Below are 20,707 nucleotides of genomic sequence, written 5' to 3' on the forward strand. Positions count from 1 at the left end.
TTAAGTGTATCAGTAATTTCTGCATATTGAGGAGGGACAACGATAGTTTCCTTCATACATGAATACTTCTCCAGTTACCCTTGAGAGAGGAAAGTCCTCAGTTTCCCTGGTCATCAGTCATTCTCCAACTAATTTTCTTCATAGCAGAAGATGGCTTTGATTTCTGCTTTAATAATAATTCTAAATGGCAGTCAGTGGAACTAGCCTTGGGAAGTGCCTGTCAGGCCAGGAGAAGCAAGAGGAGATATTTGGTGGTCCCTTGCATGGCTTGCTACTTGTGCAGCACCTTCCTCAGTCAAATCTTGAAGTTATGGTGTGAATGACTTCTCATACCATGAACTTTATCAACTTGAAACACAGGATTGAAGGAGCTCCTTCAATCATAGGAGTCTCGCTGAATGATTCTGAATACTTACTTCTTCTCTGGCTCCTTTTCTGCTGTCTAAAGTGCCCACCTTAACTGCTAATGTAATCTAAAAAACCCTGTAGCCCTTCAGTTCCATGGGCCAGGGTTGTACTGCACTTGTAGGTCCTGCTCCCTTGGCCACTAAACAAGGAATTTGCCTTTCCTATTGCATGCTCACAGGTTGCTTTTCTCTTGTTTTCCCAAGCTTTTAATAAAGCATTAGATTTCCTCTGGTTTCCTTCCTCAAGAAGGAAGCAACAAAACCTGATCTGAAATAGCCCATGTGCACCCAGAGTAGAAACCCCATTTAAATAGCACAGAGTGCCAGGCAGAGCAGCCACAGTTTTATATATTAATTTATCTATTTATCTATTTGCATTAATTACCCCAGGATTAGCCAGTTTACCAAATCAGGGAAAACTGTGAAAGACTTAATTACACAAAAGTGCAAGCCAAACCTTTTGCCTTGTCACACACAATTCAGTGAGAATTCTGGGGTGCCTGGTGGTACAGCCGGGTGTGTTGTCAAAGCACTTGTCCTTGCTCTGACTTACAAACTCACACCACTGCCTGCGTAAGCACATGCGGGTTTCTAAATAGGGCCAAGGAAAACAAACTGCAGCTGAACTCCCTTCTCCTGCTGCTTTAAGGAGTTATGTCTGGACTATTAAGGGGTAGAACAAGAGAGCTAATGCATCCACAGACTGAGAAAGCACATCAGCACATTACTTTGCATCTCTGGCAGGATCCTAAAATCGGGACATAATTCAGATTGAAAGGGATGTCAGGAGGTTTCAGATCAAAGCCACAATCTGAAGCATGGCCACTTAGAACAGGTTGCTCAGGGATTGACCAGCCAGATTTTGGAAACCTCCAAGGTTGAGGATCTGACATCTCCTCTGGGCACTCGCTCCAGTGTTTGACTGCCCTCATGGCAAAACTGATTTTCCTTTTATTTAATCAGATATATCATGCAGTTCTGCAGAGATTGGCTCCACCTTTTCTGTATCTCACCATCAGGAAGCTGTACACACCAATAAACTTTTCCGTGGGACTTCTCTGTTTTAAGGCTGAACAAGCCCAGCTCCTGCCACCTCTCCTCACATACCGTGCTCTCAGCTTCCTGCTCAGTCCAGTATGTCAATGTCTTTCTTTCACTGGAGCCCCCAAAGCTCCACGCAGTTCTCCAGATGTGGTCTCACAAGTGCTGAATAGAGGGGACTAACCTTGACTTTCAGCTGTGATCCTGTAAGTATGGCCCAGTATGCTGTTGGTTTCCTTTGCCTCAAGGGCACACTCCAGTTCCCCTCTGGTCTTGTCTCTTTTTATTCTAAAGCTGTTCCCAACCCATCTACCTACTCTGAATTGTTGTAAGGGTTAGCGTTACCCTGGTTTTTCTGCGTTTTTTATAGCCTTTTGAATTTTCATAAAATGGAGTCAGATCTTTTAGCTATGGTACAATATTAGAAGCAGTTCTACCTTTTTCCCACAGATGTAACATAAAAAAATCCTTTGTTTTTCATTATCTGTCCTTTGTTTGCATATTTCTAACCTGAAAACAATTGTAACTGACGGCTGGTCTGGCCAGTTGGCTTGAGAGGTGAAAACTCTAAAAGTCAATCTTCTGCTAGACCCACAAATGTATATAAAGTAAGAAATAAACAAGGAGACTCTCTCTCCGCCCTGTCTCAGCCTTGAGCTGGACGGAGGAACCTCTGCTCTGCGAAACCTCTTGTCTGCGTGTGGCTGCTTTGTGTGTCGTGGTGACAGGTTAGTCTGCCTCAGAGGCAGGACTTTGCTGCATTTGCCTCAGGTCACAAAGTACCTGGCAGATAATTTCTCCAGCATGCTGAGGTCTGCCTTTCAAGGAAGTCCTGCCCATACTCTTACAACTGCCCAGCCCATGCTCCAGCAGAGCAGCTGACACACTTGTGTTATTGCAAACCTCCCCAGAGCCAGGTTCAGTGAAGTCCACACACTGCTGAAAGGGCACTCTGTTGTGTCCTCCAGGATGTTAACAGAGATGTTAGATGGTACTGGTCCCAGTAACGACCAGCTAGAACGCCCCTGGAAACTGGCAGCCAGTTCAACTTTATCTGTACAGCTGGGCTCAAAGGATGGTCTGGTACACTCCTCACCTGCTGCAGGTAGCCAGCCACTCCAGATCAGTGATTTGACCATAGGCTGTTTTAAAAATAAATAAATTAAAAAAAAAAAAAAACCCACAGAAGAATCCTTTTATTTTCAAAGTTTGATCAATCCATTAAAGAAAGAGCAGCACATTTTTGCAAAGCCCAAATAAGTGTACAGCTCATTCTGAAAACAGATTTTTCCTAACAGAAAGGAAGTGTCTGTTAAAGAGAAGGAACCAGGAAGGGAGCCGGGACCAACCGTGGCCAGCATGGTTCTGCTGGCTGGTACCTTTAGAGACACACTTCATCCTTCACACTTCTCCTTCCAATGTTGGTCTCCTTAAAATCACTGAACACCCAGGTGAGGATCCATCTAACTACAAAAGACATTTTAGCGTCCCTGAGTGCTATGGCAGGGCTGCCCTGTACATTGCAATTTTCATTCACAGGACCTACGAAATAAATGGATCAAAACTTTCCAGGGGGGAATGCGGCCTGGCTGTATGACCAGTCACCTTTTCACTTCAGAGGAAATCAGGTTGTCTTCCAGTGAGTTCCAGTCACCAAATTATTTTATTGTTACAATATCATGAAGCAATTTTTATTTTGTGCACGTCAAGGTGCTCAAAGTGTTAGTTTTCACAGTATAGAATGGATGTGACAGCATTTGTCATGGAAGCACTCAGCAGACTATGTTTCAACTTCATTTAGTTGTGCTGTTTTATGAAGTTCTGCAGTAAAATGTGCCAGCAAATTATGTTAGTTTCTTTCTGGTGATTAACTAATCATTCATATAATAAATAGCAGCTAACTACAAGAAAGAGACATTTATTTGTCACAGATTAAGAAGAATGTCAAACTTTTCCCATTTCATGTAAAAAGGCAGAGGAAAAAATACTTCTAAAATGACTTTGCAACATGTGCTTTATTTTAAGTCATTACTGAATCAAAATGACAAGCATATCCTTTTAACATACCCTACCCACTCAATGATATTTTTCCCTCAGTTTTTGGTGGTGTTTTTTTTAACGTGGAAAGAAACATACATTGCTATTGTAAATTTTCATGCTGCAATGTTTTCTAATGAGCAATTTGTTTCACTAATAATATCAATTTTTTAAAAAAGGGCATTTCTTAAGCTCATAAGTATGTCTATATTTGGGAACTTAAAAAAAAAACCAAAACCCGTCTCAGATGTAAAAATGTAACTTGGAATATGTAAACATTTTCGTATACCTGAAACACTGGAAGAAGAATATCAGCTAACAGCAAAACAACAGTTGCCTTAAATCATCGAAATGGGAAAAAGCATGTCATGGGGAGCAGAGAGAAGCACACACTACTCAGTCTTTAAAGGGCTATAAGAAATGAAGTAGCTCATTAGGTCATTGATTTCACTTTCTTTTCTCATCCAATGGAAAGCAGTAATGCTGAAGAGAATGGCCCAGCAGAACACCCCATAATTCACCATAATTATTCTAGCCATTAGTAAATCTTGACGAAGTGTCAAGTTTCAGTTGCTTTTTCTTTTTCCTGAGAAAAGTCATTGATGTTTGGTGGAAATGTCTCCTGTGACTGTACAAATAAAATAAGGCATTTCAAGAGATTGTTACTTGTTTTCTTTTTGCTGACAGAGGCCTGTCCACAGTGTCCTTTGTACATCAAAACCTCTGCTTTTCTACAAATGGGTATGGCTAGAATGTCTTCAGTTCCCAGTGTGGCCCTGGGTGCTGGGTGTCCTGAAGGCTCGTCAGTGTCCCATTACTGTATCTTGAAAGTCAGTGATGTACAACAGCATATTGCACAATCCAAACTGTGTGGCTCCAGAAAGGATTAAGAAGGTAACACTGGAGTCATCTGTGGGTTCACTCCTTTAGTTTCTCTCTAAGTTGTAATGGTTGTCTGGAAAATTAAATTAGCCAGACAAAGATGCAAACTTTTTGCTGATTAAATTAAAAAGCAGTCCCCAGATTGTAGAGGAGTGGCACATTAAAAACAACAAATCATTCAACCTTCTTCACTCTTGATCCTTAATTTGAAAGGCAGCATGGATTCCTAAGGCCGTAGCTTCCAGGATTCCTTCCGTGAAAAATCATTGCTACCCAACTATAAAAGGCTTAGCTCTTAAGAGAATATTGTGCTTTTTTAATTTTTCCTTTAAAATTCAGATTTAACCAACTTGATTTGCAATGTGATGCCAAAAAGATCAATTAGTTTTTTCCCTAGTCCACTTGATCATAGTCTCTGGTGAGCGATACAGGAATATTAGCTTGGCATACAGGTCTTCTTCTAGTTCCAGTTCTCCAGTCTCTCGCACTAGGAAAATGTCAGTACACAGCTTCAGGATACGGTCTACATTGGGTAGCTCCTCAAACATGATGGAGTGAGAGATCCCACTGAAAAATTCACGGACGAACTTCCCTATCACCAGGACAACTGAGGCGTATAGTCCCATAATGCTGAAAAGAAAGAAAGGAAGAGTTTAAGTTGTGCCTCGTCAAAGGGCAGCCAAGTGTGAGGAAGCTCATCTACATGGCTGACTGTAGTCTGTCAGGGTGAACATCAATTTCTAATTAGGGTATCGTTTCTGCTGTGCCACAGGATGAAAGAAAAGAAGATCTCTTCCAACACCTCACAAATCTGGAACAGCTGAAGCTGCAGACCTAAATTGTTTAACCCCACTTGCTGATGGTCACATGTCCTGCCTGCTACAGCTTGGAAGTCACAACTGAAAATCTGACAGCAGCTGGCTGCTAAAGGCAAATAACCTGCCAGGTTTCATATCTAATATTTTTTTATTAAGGTACGTTCTGGCGATAAACTAACATTTGCTCGTCCCCCCAATAATCTTTCCAAGGGGGCTTCTCCAAAATCCTACCAGAAGGGTGTATCTCCTGGGAATGCTTAATCTCCTGCCTTCCTCTGTCCATGGTGATGTATTTCATAACTTTGTCACACCCAGGGTCCTGGCTACAAGATTGAGAAGGTCACCAAAACCAGGCAGAGTTCGGGCAGAACTTGATCTGCAGATAAACTAACATATTTTGAATTATTTCTCTTCAGTTGGAAATTGGTGTGAAGGGCGCTTCTGTTTTTATTCCCACTGGAGTGCAGTTATCAGGGGTAATACTAACCTTCCAAATATTAATCCTTCTATAGATAATATTAATAGACATGGATTTGAAAATCTCAGGAAAACCCTTTTCAAAATGTTGTAATGTTCAAACACTACAACAACAACAAAGAAATAACCCCCCAAATCAGCAAATAAAGTCACCCCTACTTCTACCTTATGTACTTTATTTAATTTTATGTAAAGGTTTCTTCTTACCCATAACCAGCCAAGAATCCAAGGCTCGGTGGACTGACTTTATCACTGAATATGAAGAGTTCAAGACTCTCGTGAGGCGTTTTATGTCTTTTTCCAAGCTGATTCAAAACCCACCACTCTTCAGATGTATTTTTGACAAGGGAAACTGTAATATTTTCCCACTTGCAGTCTATTGAAAAGAAGAAATTTTCATACATATACAATAAGAATTGCAAAAATCAAATGTTTTGAGACAGATACTTCAAACATCTGCATTATAAAATGACTGAGCAATGCAGAAGCAGAATTCTTCTAACTCAATTTTACATTATTTCTGTATAGAGAAGTATAAACCCCAAACTTCTGTGTTTTTTATTCTGCAAATCTTATCTGAATCTACATTAAATATATAAAATATTTGATTTCACCTACATGCTCTCCCCGACATCTGTGAAATAATTCTGGTATTTTCAGGCCAGAATATCAATAGCACTCATCATGTCTGCATTTCAAGCCTGAACATTTAACCTGGAAGGGTAGCAGTCAGCTTCTTATCTCAAAGTGAAACTATCACCCTAAACCATTTATGTCTTATATGAAAGATACTATTTTCTTGTATCAAAAAAAGGATGCTCTCCTGTTTTATCCATACTGATCACACAGACAGGAGATGAACTCTGGTCCTCCTGAGTGTACATTAGCAGTGTATACATTAAAGCCCTTCTGGAGAAACTCAAATTAGGGACCTGAACAATGACAGTGAAGCACTCATAACTTATTGCTACTCTCAGAGCTGGGTTCAGCCTCAAGAACTGATTTTTCTTGATGAACCTTGACAAGAACATACTAGATAGAACTACTACTATTACATCCAAGATCCAAATTTAGCCTCTATTGAGAAAATTGCTCTTAGATAAAGACTTGTTCCTACCATTCCAACCCAAGAGGTTTTTCACACATCTGTATGTGCGTGGTGCACGTATTCTGTATGTCTGTGAGTTCCTATATGGATTCTGATTGGGTAATAGCACTCTGAAATTCAATCAGTTATTTAAAGTGGATTCTTTGTAGCCAATAAGGAAGGAATAGCTTAAAAAAAATAAAAATAATGCTGTGTCATTACTTAAGCTGAGGAGCCACATTTGCAGACATGCAACGCTACTGACTTTTCACAGTAAGGTCGCAGGGAGATGTGGAGAAGTGAAACTTGTTTTCACTTACACATAAAACAAAGGAAAACAGTTCTTAAAGCAGACTTGAAGGGAAGGAGACAGACTTAATCTTTAGAGACCTTACTATTAAATCCAAAGCTAAAATAAATGGAGATGCATTTTCTGCCTTATACTGTGTTACCTTATCTCTCCTCAAGGCTGCAGACACCAAGTAAAAACCATTGTAAGTGCATTTCAGACTGAAGTGCCCCATAACAACAGTGAATGTACAAGTGTGAGTGCTGCCTTGCACTTCTTTAAACCATACTCTGTTTTCCATGGTCTAGACACATACCTCTCAATAGCTGCTTTATGGGTTTTGCCAGAGAATCACTTGGAGCCTTGATGTAGTATGGGTAAACTTCCTCTAATGTCCTGGAAAAAAAATGAAAAATCAAATATTTCATATTTTTATACCTCTAAAATAATTTAGGAATACCTAACAGTGCTATATACAGTTCTCAGTAATTCTTGTCTTAAGTTATGACTTTATAGTGTTCAGATGTCTCATCTGAAAATTAGCTGGATTTCTCAGCTATGTTTTTTCAGAACTTCAGCAGATAGTTCCATCCATAACGTCCCCATTCACACACCATGAACTCCACACACCTGGGACATGTATGTTTGCAAGAAATGTAGACTTTATATTTGTCTCCCTTTCTAAAAAAGCTGCTTTTATAGTTAGCTATAAAGCGCATAATAAAGGAAGCACATCCCCAATAGTAAACAAGCTAGAAAAATATGTGGTGAGCACAGCTATTACTTCAGAATTGCAAGGTGTTTTGACAATAATGCCTGAAAAGAGTGAGAATTTTTGCCAGAATTTTTCATTGGGAAATATTTCTGCAGCTTTTAGGAGGATTTCAAACTTAGAAAGAAAGATGTTTGTAAAAGTTCTTCCACTGGACTTGAAATCAAATCATCTTGAGTGGGAATAATTACCAGTATCTAGAAGGAGGCATATTTCATTAAAAGCAGAGACACTGTCCTCATATTTTCCTCAAATGACTGAAAAATTCCAGGGAACAGGAGCTCTCAGAGAAATCCTGTGACATTTAGCTACATTGCATACACCAGGCTGAGGAAGAACAAGGGTGGCCAATCAAAAATCCCTTCTGATCACTCCAGCAGGTCCAAGAAAAGGTGAGAGCTCAGCAGCTAAAATGTCCCAGCAGACTGGTGGCAGAAAGCTCCCTGCTGATGTATCTGGCTAATAGCTATCACAACTATTTTTCCTTTATGACCAAGTGAAAAAACCTTAAATCTACAAAAGTACTGCAGGACAGGCAAATGCAGCTATATAGTCTATGTTCTTGCTTGCCTCCTGCAAAGAGAGAATTATGAATGAATTACTCCTTCTCACAAATGAGAAAAATCTACCCTCTGTGGCCCTACATCACCTTTGGAAATATTGCTGTATCTTCACACAGCAGAAAAGAGGTATCAAGTATTTTTAAAGGGCAGTGATCACATGTGCAATAGCAGTCGGTTTGGATGTACAAGTGTGCGTGGGTGCAGAAAAACAGGTGTGCACAGAAAAGGCAAATTAATTTCTACGTTTCTAACAAATAAGAACATCTCAGACTTTTCACAATCCCAGTTGTTCGATGTCACAGAGACACACAAAGCAGTCACACGCAGACGAGATTTCGCAAGGCAGAGGTCCTTCCGATCCCAGCTCACAGCTGAAAGCCGAGAGAAGAAGAGACCCCTTTGTTTATTCTTTTACTTTTTATACATTTGAGGGTCTAGCAGAAGATTGGCTTTTTGGGGTTTCCACCCCTCAGCCTCAGTGGCCAGACGAATTGTCAGTTACAATTGTTTTCAGGTTAGAAATATGCAAACAAAGGACAGAGAATGAAAAACAAAGGATTTTTTTATATTACTTCTGTGGGAAAGGTAGAAAACTGCTCTAATATTCTACAGTAACTAAAAGATCTGACTCCATTTAAGAAAATCAAAAGGCTAATAAAGAAACTCAGAAAAACCAGGGTAACAGTTCTCAGCTTGAACTTTTCAACTCTTGTGGCCACAAACCAGATCAAGCGACCTTAAGGGGTGATGTGTTGTCTTAGCAGTGCTTAGAAATTACTACTGTAAAGTAATCCCAAGAGAGAAGGTGAAAGAGGAAGAGGACGAGCCAGACTCTTTTCAGATCTAAAAGGAGTCACCACTGCTGTTAATGCCATAAGGCTGTATCTGTAGAACAATGTTAGATATTCATATGAAGAGCATGCCTTGTGAATTTCCATCACAGGAAAAGATCTGATGTCAGGAACGACCACAGACGTTGCCCTTTGACCACAGTGATTTAACACTTCCTTGCCTAGTACTATTCGAGAGTAACAATGTGAGATACAGTCTGGTTGGTTATTTAGAACAGCAAAAAAATATCAAAACAATATCCAATACAACATCCTCAAATCAAGCTGAACTGATGTAACTCAAAGGCGAGTTGAACTGTGAATATACTGAATTTGTGCTTATCCAATAAATCAAAGAAAAGTTACTAATAGCTTCACCATGCTTGTTGTTGATGATCCAGTGTTCATGGTCCTCTCAGCCTACATTTATAATAGGAAACAAGTTTTCCCCTTTAATGTTACCATTACTTGGCTTCAGTGCTGTTGGCATCTGTTATTAGAGGGGGATAGATGGGCCGACAAATAAAACATTTGCACAAGCTTGACCACCTTAGGAAATCAGGCTTCAAAGGGGAAAGTGTGCATATAAATAGAAAAAGGAAACAACTTACACCTTTTCCGGTTCATTTCCAGCCATCATTGTAGCAATATCTTTTCTGGTATGGTTTTTCAGTGTAAAGGTAAGTTTATCTGACGCTATTTCAGCTTTGGCACCAAGGGAGAGATTTCTGTTGTAAGTAAAAGGGAAAACGCATTGACAACCTACAACAAGAGGATATCCCAAGCTGGGTGAGACAGCTCCTGGGCTGCTGGGAATTGCAGAGAAACACCCACAGCAGATGACGTGCGAAGGCACAAAGTGTGTATGCTGCCTCTGTGACACAACAGACCCACCTCACTGCTTCTTGTGGCCTCCTGGCCTAGATGAAAGCCAGCAGTTAAGTAGAAGGTCACTGTGGTAAATCTATAACACTTCCAGTCATTCACATTCACAGCATAACCCACAAGATACAGTTTGAGGGTGGAAAATGTCACTTTCCACTAAGGTATGAATGGTTGTAGCTATGAAAGCATAGGGGCAAACAGAGTAGCAGTACTAAAAATTAATGTAAGGCTCAGATATGATGGAGTGACGTAATTCACTAGCTAATAGTCTCTAGTAATAGTAATTTCTTCCAGGAAAATAATGGGGGGGAGGGGGGGAATGTCAAATAAAGTTGAATTGAGTGTGCAGATTCATTACAAGCCTATTTCTGACTGTGGAAGAACGAACCCAGCATGTTCAGAGCTCCCACAGTGATTCAGCTGACCTGCTTCTGGTGCATAGTCTTACAACAATCCAGCTTCTACTTCCAAGGAAACATGTAAATATGGAAGCTGCAAAGGAACTTCATTTCTACAGAGTTATGACAGGAACCCCATCTGGCAACCAGTAGGCAGCAAATGGCTGGGTGTGCTCTAGCCTGAGCGCAACAACTTTAGGTTGTCTTTTTCAAAAACTTCAGCGTAAAGTTAGCTCACTGGCACCAAAGAAATCTCATGTGAGCACGCAAAGGTCTCAACAATATGGATCTGTGCCATTGTTATGGTATTTGCACATAAAAATAGTTTGCCTCACTTCCAGACTCCCTTAATAAGAGGACCAAGAACTTCTGTTTGTATCTCCTCGTAGGTTTTCTGCCTTAACTGGGTCTAAGTATTTACTTTCCATAAATGTTAGGAAGGTTGTTGTTAAGGGCAGTTCATTGGAACATCACCATCTAAAACTGACTAAAATATTCTTACTTTTTCTTCCTTCCTGTCAAATCCCATTAAAAATTCCACCTGGACATTTTAAATAATCTACATGGCAGTGGCTCCACTTTTTATTTTTTCAGAACTACAGGCAACAAATGTTTTCATGGGTGAACGAAAGTCACTTCTCTCTGTCTCTCTCCCTCCTACTCTCAGTTTTTTACTTTGCCATACAACAGAATTTGCTAAAAATCTAAACCAAAAATGCAGTGTAAAACTGTTCTACTGAGGTAATGCTTGGCAAATGATCCATCCCCCTCATAATAACTTTGTTTAATTACCTCTGAATGGTCCATGAAATAACTAAAGTGAAATCAGCATCAAAGTCTAGAAGTCCCTGTATCATTTTTTGTCTGCTGGGAGGGCTGATGGTCCATAAAGAGTTTGAATTTCCCTCCAGATCTGCTCGAGTTATATCTTCCCGTGCATAGCCCTCTAGAAACTGCAAAGCAGCCTGTAGGTGCAGAAGAGGAAAAGAACATTTCAGTGCAGTGATATTCACAAGACACAGAGCCACATTTCCCAGTCAGAGAGATTTGTTTAATTGTAAGAGCAGTGGTGTGCACTGATTGTTTTCCTCAGGTACCAAATGGGGCTTGAGATAGGAAGGGGAATCAACAAAGTACAGCCAAACTAAAAAGGCAAAACAAAAATGGCCTCACTGTTTGATGGCCATGTTGGCCGAAGTGAGTCTGAAAGTTCATGAAGTAAACTCTGTAGAGGCTATTTAAACTCGAGTTAAAATTTTACTCTGTCTTTTATTAAGTATCTTTCTGCATAGAAAAGTCTCTGCAAAGGATAAAGCAACTAGAATCTTGTAACTTCCAAATGGATCTAGGTTACAATATTAGTGCTATTATACATGGGCTATTAGTTAGGACCCAATATCAAATTATAGTATCAAATTCTTTAATGGGCTAGTAGCAAACACTTCTTTTAAAATTATAACTGATCAAATACCAGTTACATTAGCAATACAACAGCTCCTACTAATTACTAGTCCTTTTCCTGTAGAAACGTGAAAACTGGGTGTGTTGCTCGATGAAACACTGAGACTATGCTTAAATGCTTTTGTTTTGACATTTTAATGTCAAAACATTTCTAGGCTATGCATACTTTCTTTTGACAGCACCACCATTCCTCACTGGAAGGTAGAAAATGTGTGCTCTAGGAAGGAGCATGGGGCCTAGAAGTGACTAAGACACTGTTTTATCTCCACAGAATGTTTTCTTTGGCAGTACACAAACAGTGTCACATTTCCTGAAGGTTTGTGTCATTTAGAGGGGAGGGTTTTATTCAGACTACAGGACAACTAGGGTTTCTGTCTTCCAGGATTTTGTGCAAAGATGTCTACATTAATGGAAGTTGTCTCACCATAACCCAGCCTTGTCCTGACAAATGGCGTGTCTGAACCTTTATTCATGCAAATCCTCTATATAGAAATATCTTCCAACTGATGACAGCACTGATGACCACTTATAACTACACAAACGAAACTCACAAGAGGCCTCCATTGAAACATGCACACATTTTTAAGTAATGAGTTATTCTACTTTCACTTACAGTGTCACCCCTATAGCTTCTCAGAAATTCATTGAACTCATTCGGATCCAAACTTTTGAGCTGATTCTGCTGGGCACTCATGGTAAAAATAGGCTGGGAAACAAAAGAAGACATGCTTATCACATTTACATGCACACTACGGCCTCCTGTGCATCACAGCCCAAGACAATTATGTCACTCAACTCAACAAGACAATGTTATAATCTCATTCCACTGAGATGCAAGCTACGTACAATTATCTTATATCCACCATGTCGACCTGTAGGATAATTTATTCGGTTTCCACTGCCAGTAGAGTCTGGTTTTAACTTGAAAATTAATATTTCACATGAGTGATAAACTAACATATTTTTAAACCCAAAAGGGGTCATTCGTGGAAGCTTGACAGGTACCTTGCATAAAGCAGGAGAGTTCAATTCAATGAAAGGAAGAAGAAATAGTACAAGGAAATAAAATGCAAAAAGGAGTTTTGCTTTTAGTGTTTCTTCTTTTTTACCTGATAACCTCCTAGAGTTATTGTGATTGATACATCTAGAGGCTTGTTGGTGATGCCTGCAACAGATTTGATTAAAGACATGAAGAGCAGTGGGAACCAGACAATACAAATCAGCAAGACGATAATCATGCCACCCATTCCATACTTCACAACTTTCTTTTTCTTCTGGCCTCTTGGTTGGGGATATCTCTGAAAAAGCAAACAGCAGTATGGTAACATCTCTTCTGTTAAAAGTACACTTCATATGATTTGATGGGTGAATATATAATGATCTTAAGGCTTCCCACCTCTTGTGGTAATGTGCTACCCCATGTCAGGCCAGCTATTTTGAGATTTTTTTTAGCCAAACCTGCCCAGACACCCAATTTCTGATGACAACAGAGAAAAGTGTCAAATGAACCCGAAGTGTGTGTCCAGTGTGAAAAATATTGTAAACCTCTGTGATTTTGATTCTTCACAACCATAAAGAATAAAAAATTTAGGTATATTATATATCCTAAGAATTTAGGATAATTAGATTCTTTTTTCTTTTTTTTTTTTTTTGTCCAAGTGCAAGCATGAACTCACAAGAACAAAATATAAAACAATAGCAAAAGCAGTGATATAACAGTTTGTTCCAAAAACTGCTTTTGTGAGTGATCCACTTTCTTGAACTTCCAAAAAGTTTTATCTCAAAACTCTTTAAGGCAGACTTCCTCTCATAGGTCTTGAAATGCTGCAAACTGTATATTGTGGGGGATGGAGGGAGCAGGAAAATGGTTCACTGATATTGCACTACCTCCACATTCATTTCACACCTCATTTACAGTATTTCTAAGAGTTCACAGGCTTGATCCAATCTGTTTCTAGTGAATTTCACACCAACTCCAATTAATTGATGTTTAAAATTTTGTTGTCCTCCCTAAAATCTGGATATTGGTCATGTAGCATCCTCCTCTTTATTAGCTTCTGAGGACAAATGTGACTGCTTTTCTTCTCCCTTCAAAGCAGATCACATGGCATGTCTGTTCTGCCTTGCCTGTAATTCCTGTCCTCTGTTATTTGTCACATGACTGAATACTCTTAATACTTTCACCATCCTGTAAACAGTCTTAGTTTCACTGGAATTAATTTTGGTGTAATTCTCTTACAGGGTTTAACTTCGGGGTGTTTAGCAGCCTGTCCTCCATGCGCTGCATACCACATGTGCAAAATAAAAATGCACTGTACTGCACTGCACCTCAAACACACCAGGAATCTGGCTTTCTGCAAATTGTTCTTGCTTTGCAACATGCATCCATAAAGCCCTATGAGAATATTAAATTTGTAATACAATGCTACATTTAAAACCAATTATTTACTTTTCAAAAGCAGTGTATCAAGTCATTTGTCTCATGCTACAGAATACTGTTTTCATTAAAATATGAAATATCAGGATCAGCAGGGGTATATTATTTGTCTGCATGAGATTAGTTCAGGCACCTTTTATGATGTTACAGAACATCTCAGAGAGAGTCTAGCAGTCCAAGTACTTAGCCATATCACTCAGTGAGAGAGAGAGAGAGAAGCAAAGTACCTTGAACAACACTCGTAAAGTCATGGCGCAGTTATTTTGCTGTATGGCATTAGGACCTACATGCCAGCTTAGACATGGAAACATTCCTATGTCAGATCTCTGTTACACATCGTGTGAATTGTAGCATAAAAAAATGCAGTGAGATGAAGAGTCAAAGTAGAGCTGGGTTATTACTTCCCCTGCTCCTGAAGTTCTTCAGAACTCCTTCCATTCATGGCAGAAGTGGGAGTCTGAGAGAAAAAGGCTATATGCAAGATTTGTGTGCACTTTAGCTATGAGTTAATCTAAGTGACATACTTAGAAAGTAATTGCCATTAAGAGACAGGACTACAATAAAAGTAGAAATACGTCAGAAACACTTAAAAATAAATCCATTTCAATGCAGATGTAGAATTTCTGACTGGTTTGGTCACTCTTAAAATAATGTTTGATTTCTTTTTCAAATTGGCAAAATAAGCAAGCATATGGTTACAATCTTTATAGCAGTTATAAAGAATCCAGAATTTGCAAGTTTAATTTGAACTGAAGCTTAAATGATTTAAAGAGAGTGAAATTTCAGTCAGACAAATGGTGGTGGGTTTATCTGGCCTGCAGTTCAGTTCTGGATGTGCAGGGACTCTCCTGAGATAAAGGAGCCAGCTGAGTTCCCTCGGCAGTTACATGAACCTGGTGTCCCTGGGACCTACACTGTGGGGCGAGAGCTCTTCCTTCTACTGACCCTTCTCATCAGCTGCAGCTTCCCTGCCACTCCAGGTTACTCATTTAGCTGTGTGTGAGACTGTGTGAATACCAGGACTTCCAACCCCAGCCTTGAAACCCAGGCATGCAATTAAGCCAGCGTGCACATGCTTGTGGAGTTCATGTTAATGGTGGAAAAATCAGCTGGGCACAAAAGAGAAGCCATTTGAAATTTCATTTGTGGCGGCTGCCAGCTAATGTAAAGTACCCAACAGCCTGAGTATTTCTGAACACAAGTTCCAGGCATATCTTCCAACAAACTTTATATGGTGGATTCCTCAATTATTTAGGGACTCATGATTATTCCTCTTCCCTTCTGCATGGGGGAGAGAAGGCCTGAATCACTCATATGGGGTTTCCTTACTTTTTCTGACTCTCGCCAACACTTCAGGATGAATATATGGGCATAGATATCTTCAACACAGATCCAGCTGGAAAGACTGAGAGTGGTATCAGTCCAAACCCAGTCCATTACTGCTCTCAGCTCAGTCAAAAATGGAACTAGGCGGAACCTGAAGGGAGACCACAGCAGTTAACTTGTCAGAAACAGAGGCGTCACATCAAACAAGCACAGCAAGAGTATATATGACAAGAGGGAGAATTAAGACAATGTGAAAAGAGCTTATATGGGGATTCTGGAAACACAAATACAATCACATCCTGAAATTGCCATAGCTTGTGTTACTCTAGATATTCTTGGTAGGCCATAAACATGCTTATGCCTCATTATGTCTATAATTGTGATTGATCCAGTGATGGAATAGTACAAGATTTTCTAGATTCCTCTGACCTGGGAGAGGAGCACAGGTTTTCTACAGGATGGTGGGATTAATTTTATACCTCCTTACACAAAGTGTTGCATGGCATCTTTGCAGTAGGTGGGCAGCCCTCTACTGCATATGAAACTGGGCTTTGTGACTCAGGATTAAACAGCAGGAGGTGGGAATCAACAGGAAATCAACATGCAAAAAGCAGCTGTTCAAAGGACATCATTCCCTTTCCTAGTCCCACACTTTTCCTATCAGCCACGTCTTACAGAGTATTTCATGTGAGGAAAGCTTTCTTCTGTAACTTTTCCTTGGAATGCAAGAAGCCCATACTGCAAACACTGCGAAAAGGCTGAAATGATTCAATGTTTTTCTGTGAAATACACATGTGCTTCAAACTGGCTTAATCACAAGGCCACCTGTGTAAAACCACCTTTCACTATGAGGTGATGCTGTGCCTGTTCCTTGCCCTAACACCCTGAACTCTCAAAGAATTTCAAATGTGCAACACTTCTCAAAGCAAACTTCTTTTTTCGGTGCTTATTTTTAAGTTCTTGTTTCTCAGGTGTGTTGTCTTTCACTCTATTCCTTTCACCTGCTGAGGTCGAGCAGGTAGACCTGCTCCAAAGGTCTCTTTGGGATTTGACACCTTACTAATTTTTAGGGCTGAAGAATGAATTACATTACCTGTTTTCTAGCACAATGTGTAGCCCCTGTTTCTGTTCACAAAGGTGTTTTCTTAGAAGTGTTAAAAACGTCTATTTCATAGGGGACTGAATGGCTGACTGGTATATCAGGCTTTTTGTTTCAGACTCAGAGATGGAATTTTATGAAGTCTGCCTTCCAGAAACAGATTTTTCTTTTTTCTTGTGGACTACAGGGGACATGTGGCATATACAGAGTGTGCTTTGCAAAATTTACTGTCTTATTTCCAGCAGCCTGTGAAGAAAAGTCATGAATAACCCCAGCATTTCACTATAGCAGATCCTTATTACACAAAAGAAAGATGAAAGGCAGCAAGTCTATGCTTACCCTTGAAATAAGAACAGGTTGACATAGTTATAACTTTTTGTGAGGAAGTTGCCAAGAACACGAGTTGGATATCCGCAGCGTATCTGATAAGCCGATAAGCCAAAATAAACACATTTCACAAAATACCAGAGCTGGGCAACTGTGTTCTGGCTAAATTTCCTGCAGAGGAAAAGATAAAGGAAAACAATGAGCTTTGTATCTGTGTATGATCAAATTAGCTTGAAATGGTTTTTTTGCTCCTGGCGGTTTCCCCTTCCTGAGGTCCTGTGAAAAGGCCTTGTTGCTGACCCCATGGTAGGGTTAAAAGAGTGTTGGAAAGACACTGAATGAAAAAGTCTAAAGCCAGCATCCACTGCCACCTCAGGGTCACAGGGGAGAGACTGGGAATAGTCTTCCCAAAGAGTGAAGGCTATGGGCAGTGCCCTCTCCCTCTGAATGCTGAGGGTCCCTTGTTGCCCAACGCAGACCAGTCTTCCTTGGCCCCCATGATGGCTCAGCCGTCTGTGAGACCTGGGTAGGGGCTCAATCAAGGCAGCTTTAGTGTCTACTTGTGTTCATGAATGCACCTCATACAGGAATTTAAGATGGAGTGACCTCTGAAAATATTTTCCGTCCTTCCCTGCTTGACTCAAGTCTTATCCCAATAAATAGTTCAGACAGCTCTTCACTTTCTCTTCTCCAGACTGAACTAACCACCAGCCTCTCCTCATTTGTGCCATTCTGGTTGTTATTCAATAGCACAGTGGATCTGCAGCAGATGCCTCATGATGGACAGGATTTGTCAGCCAGCCATAACCCAATATTTTCAATTAAATCCCACAGAAGTATTTTAATTAGGAAATTTGCAGGGGGTTCTACTCTCACGTAGAAGGAATACAGGATGTTTCAGATGCAGATTTGAGATTAACAACTTGATATAGGTTTCCCAAAAGCATAAAGTCAAAATTATTTTATTTCATAACAACCCTCAATGTGCAGTAGATAAGAGACCCATTTGAAAATTGATTTTTTGCCTTTTTTTCCAATTTGGCCACAGTTGCTACTGTACTTTCTTTTTGACAGAAAGTGAGATTTTTCAGTCTCCCTTTACACAATAAACCTATTTTTTTTCCCCAGTAAAATAACTTGACTGTTAATGTAGTGTAATGTGCCTAGGTGACGCACTCAATTTCCATGGACAGTGGAGTCCTCAATGGAGTGAGGGAAATACTTCATGGCAGCTTCAAGCAGGAAGAGGGGAGTTAGCCAAACATTAGGGAGGGAACCTTAACACTCCTGCTCTGCAGACTGCGGTGGTCAGTGCCCTGTGCCATGAAATGACTAATGTTAGATTTGGGAGTGAGCTTGACCAAGTATGTGACACAAAATTTCATGCAGCGTGTGACCACCTCCAGAGCCAAGTGGCAAGAGCACAAGAGGAGACATTTGCTCTTCAGAACAGACACATATTTTAACCATTCCTCAGTTTAAGAAGATTTAAATCTACAGTTCACACATTTCAGGAAAGTGCTAAGTTATAAGTTACTCTGAGGGAGACATTTTTTACTTGCTCTTTCTTCTAAAGCAGCATGCAGCAGTCTTGGGAGCAGGGAATTGGATTAGAGATCAACATTGTCTCAGTTGAAGGCTCTAATCACTCAATTACAGGCAATTTCTCTTTCACCTGCTGGCATTTTGGCCTAAACTGAGAATATTTCTGTACATATATAACTAATTCTTTCTCAAACTTATATTGGCCACAGTTACTGCTGTGGAAATGCATTCCAACTTTCTGCTTAGAAATGAGGCAAAGAAGAAACTTGATCATGATTCCAAAGCCTAGCTATAAACATCTCCAATTTAAATACAGAGAACTTGGTAGAGCATCAGTATTCCACCCATATTGTTTTTTTATAAGGCTTATACCTTTCTGTCACTCCAGGCAAGATAAAGAACATCCAGAAATGTATGCCGAAAACAAGGATGACCTGGAAGATGACTTTTCCCATGACAGTCTTTTTGAGGTACAGTGCTCGATCTACCACCATGGTACCAAACTGAATGAGCACCATCACCAAAAATGCCTCTGGGACCTGGTCTTCTGATAATGAAGAAGTGATATCTGCTGCAGCAGAATGTTTCTGAAAAGCAAAATATAAGGGTGGTCAAGGAAAAAGGACACTTGGACAACGTTTGGCATCTACAGCACGTAAATCCTGCTGAGGATTTACAGAGAGATGCCTCTGTGACGTACCCCAAAAGCCCAAAATCCAAACACGATGATGATGAAGTCCACGGTATCTGCGAGGAACATCAGCACGTACACATCAGTCACTGCACTGTAGTCTGGATGAATAAGGTTGTAGAAAAACTGTCTGATGGGCACATACACCTGGAGAGTCCTAAAACAACACAATGTCATTTAATAACACATAGCTTGCACTTCCGAAAGTAAAGGCTGAGGGTAGTATGATTAACATTTTTAAAGGTATCTAAGATCTCCTCTGACAGCATTCACAGGACTGCAGAGACACCACTCCTTTGTTCTGATTGCTTCTAAACCACTGTATTAGGATTTGTTCAGTAGAAATATACATAGCCAGCCAAGGTGACATGAGATGTTTAGCTTTTTTATCAGGCCGATGCTATTTGAACAACTGCTGATTTGTCTGATGTTCATCTGCTGGAACATCTGCATACAACGAACACTTGAATCAACATCAGTAGTAGTCTGCTCCCTTTAATATGCTGGCTTACTGCTTTATTGTTTGGAACCTCCCTCCAAACCTACACAGGTCCTCATATTACTCACTTTTTAATTGTAAAAGCCTTGGCTTTGATCATTTGTTCTCGAAACTTTTCCATGAGAAGCTCTTTTCTAGATTTTTGCTTGATGCTTAACACACTGCTTCCCTTCTGACTGCTGTTCCGTGTACTTGTACTTCCTGGAAAAAAGGTGAGCGAAAGAGAAGTTCAATTCAAGAGAAAAGTTTAAATGCTAAAGCTAAAAAGTAATAAATCTTGGGACTTCCATCTCATATGACTCCCATATTTGAAAGAAGTTTTGAAACGAATTCTGATTTCTTTCCCCCAGTATGATAAAATCTTGAGAGCATCCTGTACAGTTTTAATAACTGGCAGATCAAAACTTGATTAATATCTATAAAAAGAGAAAGCAGACTAGTGACAAAAGAAAGTATTTGATTGATCTAGCTCAGTCACCTCAACTGGTATAATATATATTTAGGCTAGAATACTCCTGCCCTTTTTACAAGATGGGACATGTACTCTGTTTCAGTATAACTAATAAAAAAACATTTTCTTAATTCAAGTGTCTACAAGTGAAGATATGAAAAATATATGTGCTTTGCATTCCCTCTAGCTGGAGATTATGCTGGACCAGAATTTCTGGATCTGGGCCACACTGAGCATTCCTTTCCCAGCTTTTGCATAAGTCATTTAAAAAACACAATGAATCACAAAGTATGGCTCTCCATTTGAACTTTAGGAAGGCTTGGAGTGTGTTCAAACATGAAGATACATTGGTTCATATCCTATTTCATCACTGAGAAGCAGCAGC

At 39.9% G+C, this 20,707-nt stretch overlaps 1 protein-coding gene across 2 annotated transcripts in view; it reads right to left on the reverse strand.

Annotated features, from left to right (window-relative positions):
- Positions 1-2,715: 2,715 nt before the first annotated feature.
- The window catches only part of PIEZO2 (piezo type mechanosensitive ion channel component 2), a 291,112-nt gene continuing 273,120 nt past the window's right edge, over positions 2,716-20,707 (reverse strand). For both annotated transcript variants that reach the window (XM_040076457.2, XM_058422237.1), the window contains 12 exons: positions 19,940-20,072; positions 19,382-19,529; positions 19,054-19,268; positions 17,149-17,307; positions 15,714-15,861; positions 13,057-13,245; positions 12,561-12,653; positions 11,279-11,451; positions 9,815-9,931; positions 7,355-7,434; positions 5,870-6,038; positions 2,716-4,997 (listed from right to left, as the gene is read on the reverse strand). In XM_040076457.2, the coding sequence (XP_039932391.1) occupies positions 4,745-4,997; positions 5,870-6,038; positions 7,355-7,434; positions 9,815-9,931; positions 11,279-11,451; positions 12,561-12,653; positions 13,057-13,245; positions 15,714-15,861; positions 17,149-17,307; positions 19,054-19,268; positions 19,382-19,529; positions 19,940-20,072 (1,877 nt within the window). In that variant the 3' untranslated portion in view covers positions 2,716-4,744. The remainder of the gene's footprint in view (positions 4,998-5,869; positions 6,039-7,354; positions 7,435-9,814; positions 9,932-11,278; positions 11,452-12,560; positions 12,654-13,056; positions 13,246-15,713; positions 15,862-17,148; positions 17,308-19,053; positions 19,269-19,381; positions 19,530-19,939; positions 20,073-20,707) is intronic.

This window comes from Hirundo rustica, chromosome 1 (assembly GCF_015227805.2).
Source record: "Hirundo rustica isolate bHirRus1 chromosome 1, bHirRus1.pri.v3, whole genome shotgun sequence".
Taxonomy (NCBI): Eukaryota; Metazoa; Chordata; class Aves; order Passeriformes; family Hirundinidae; genus Hirundo; species Hirundo rustica.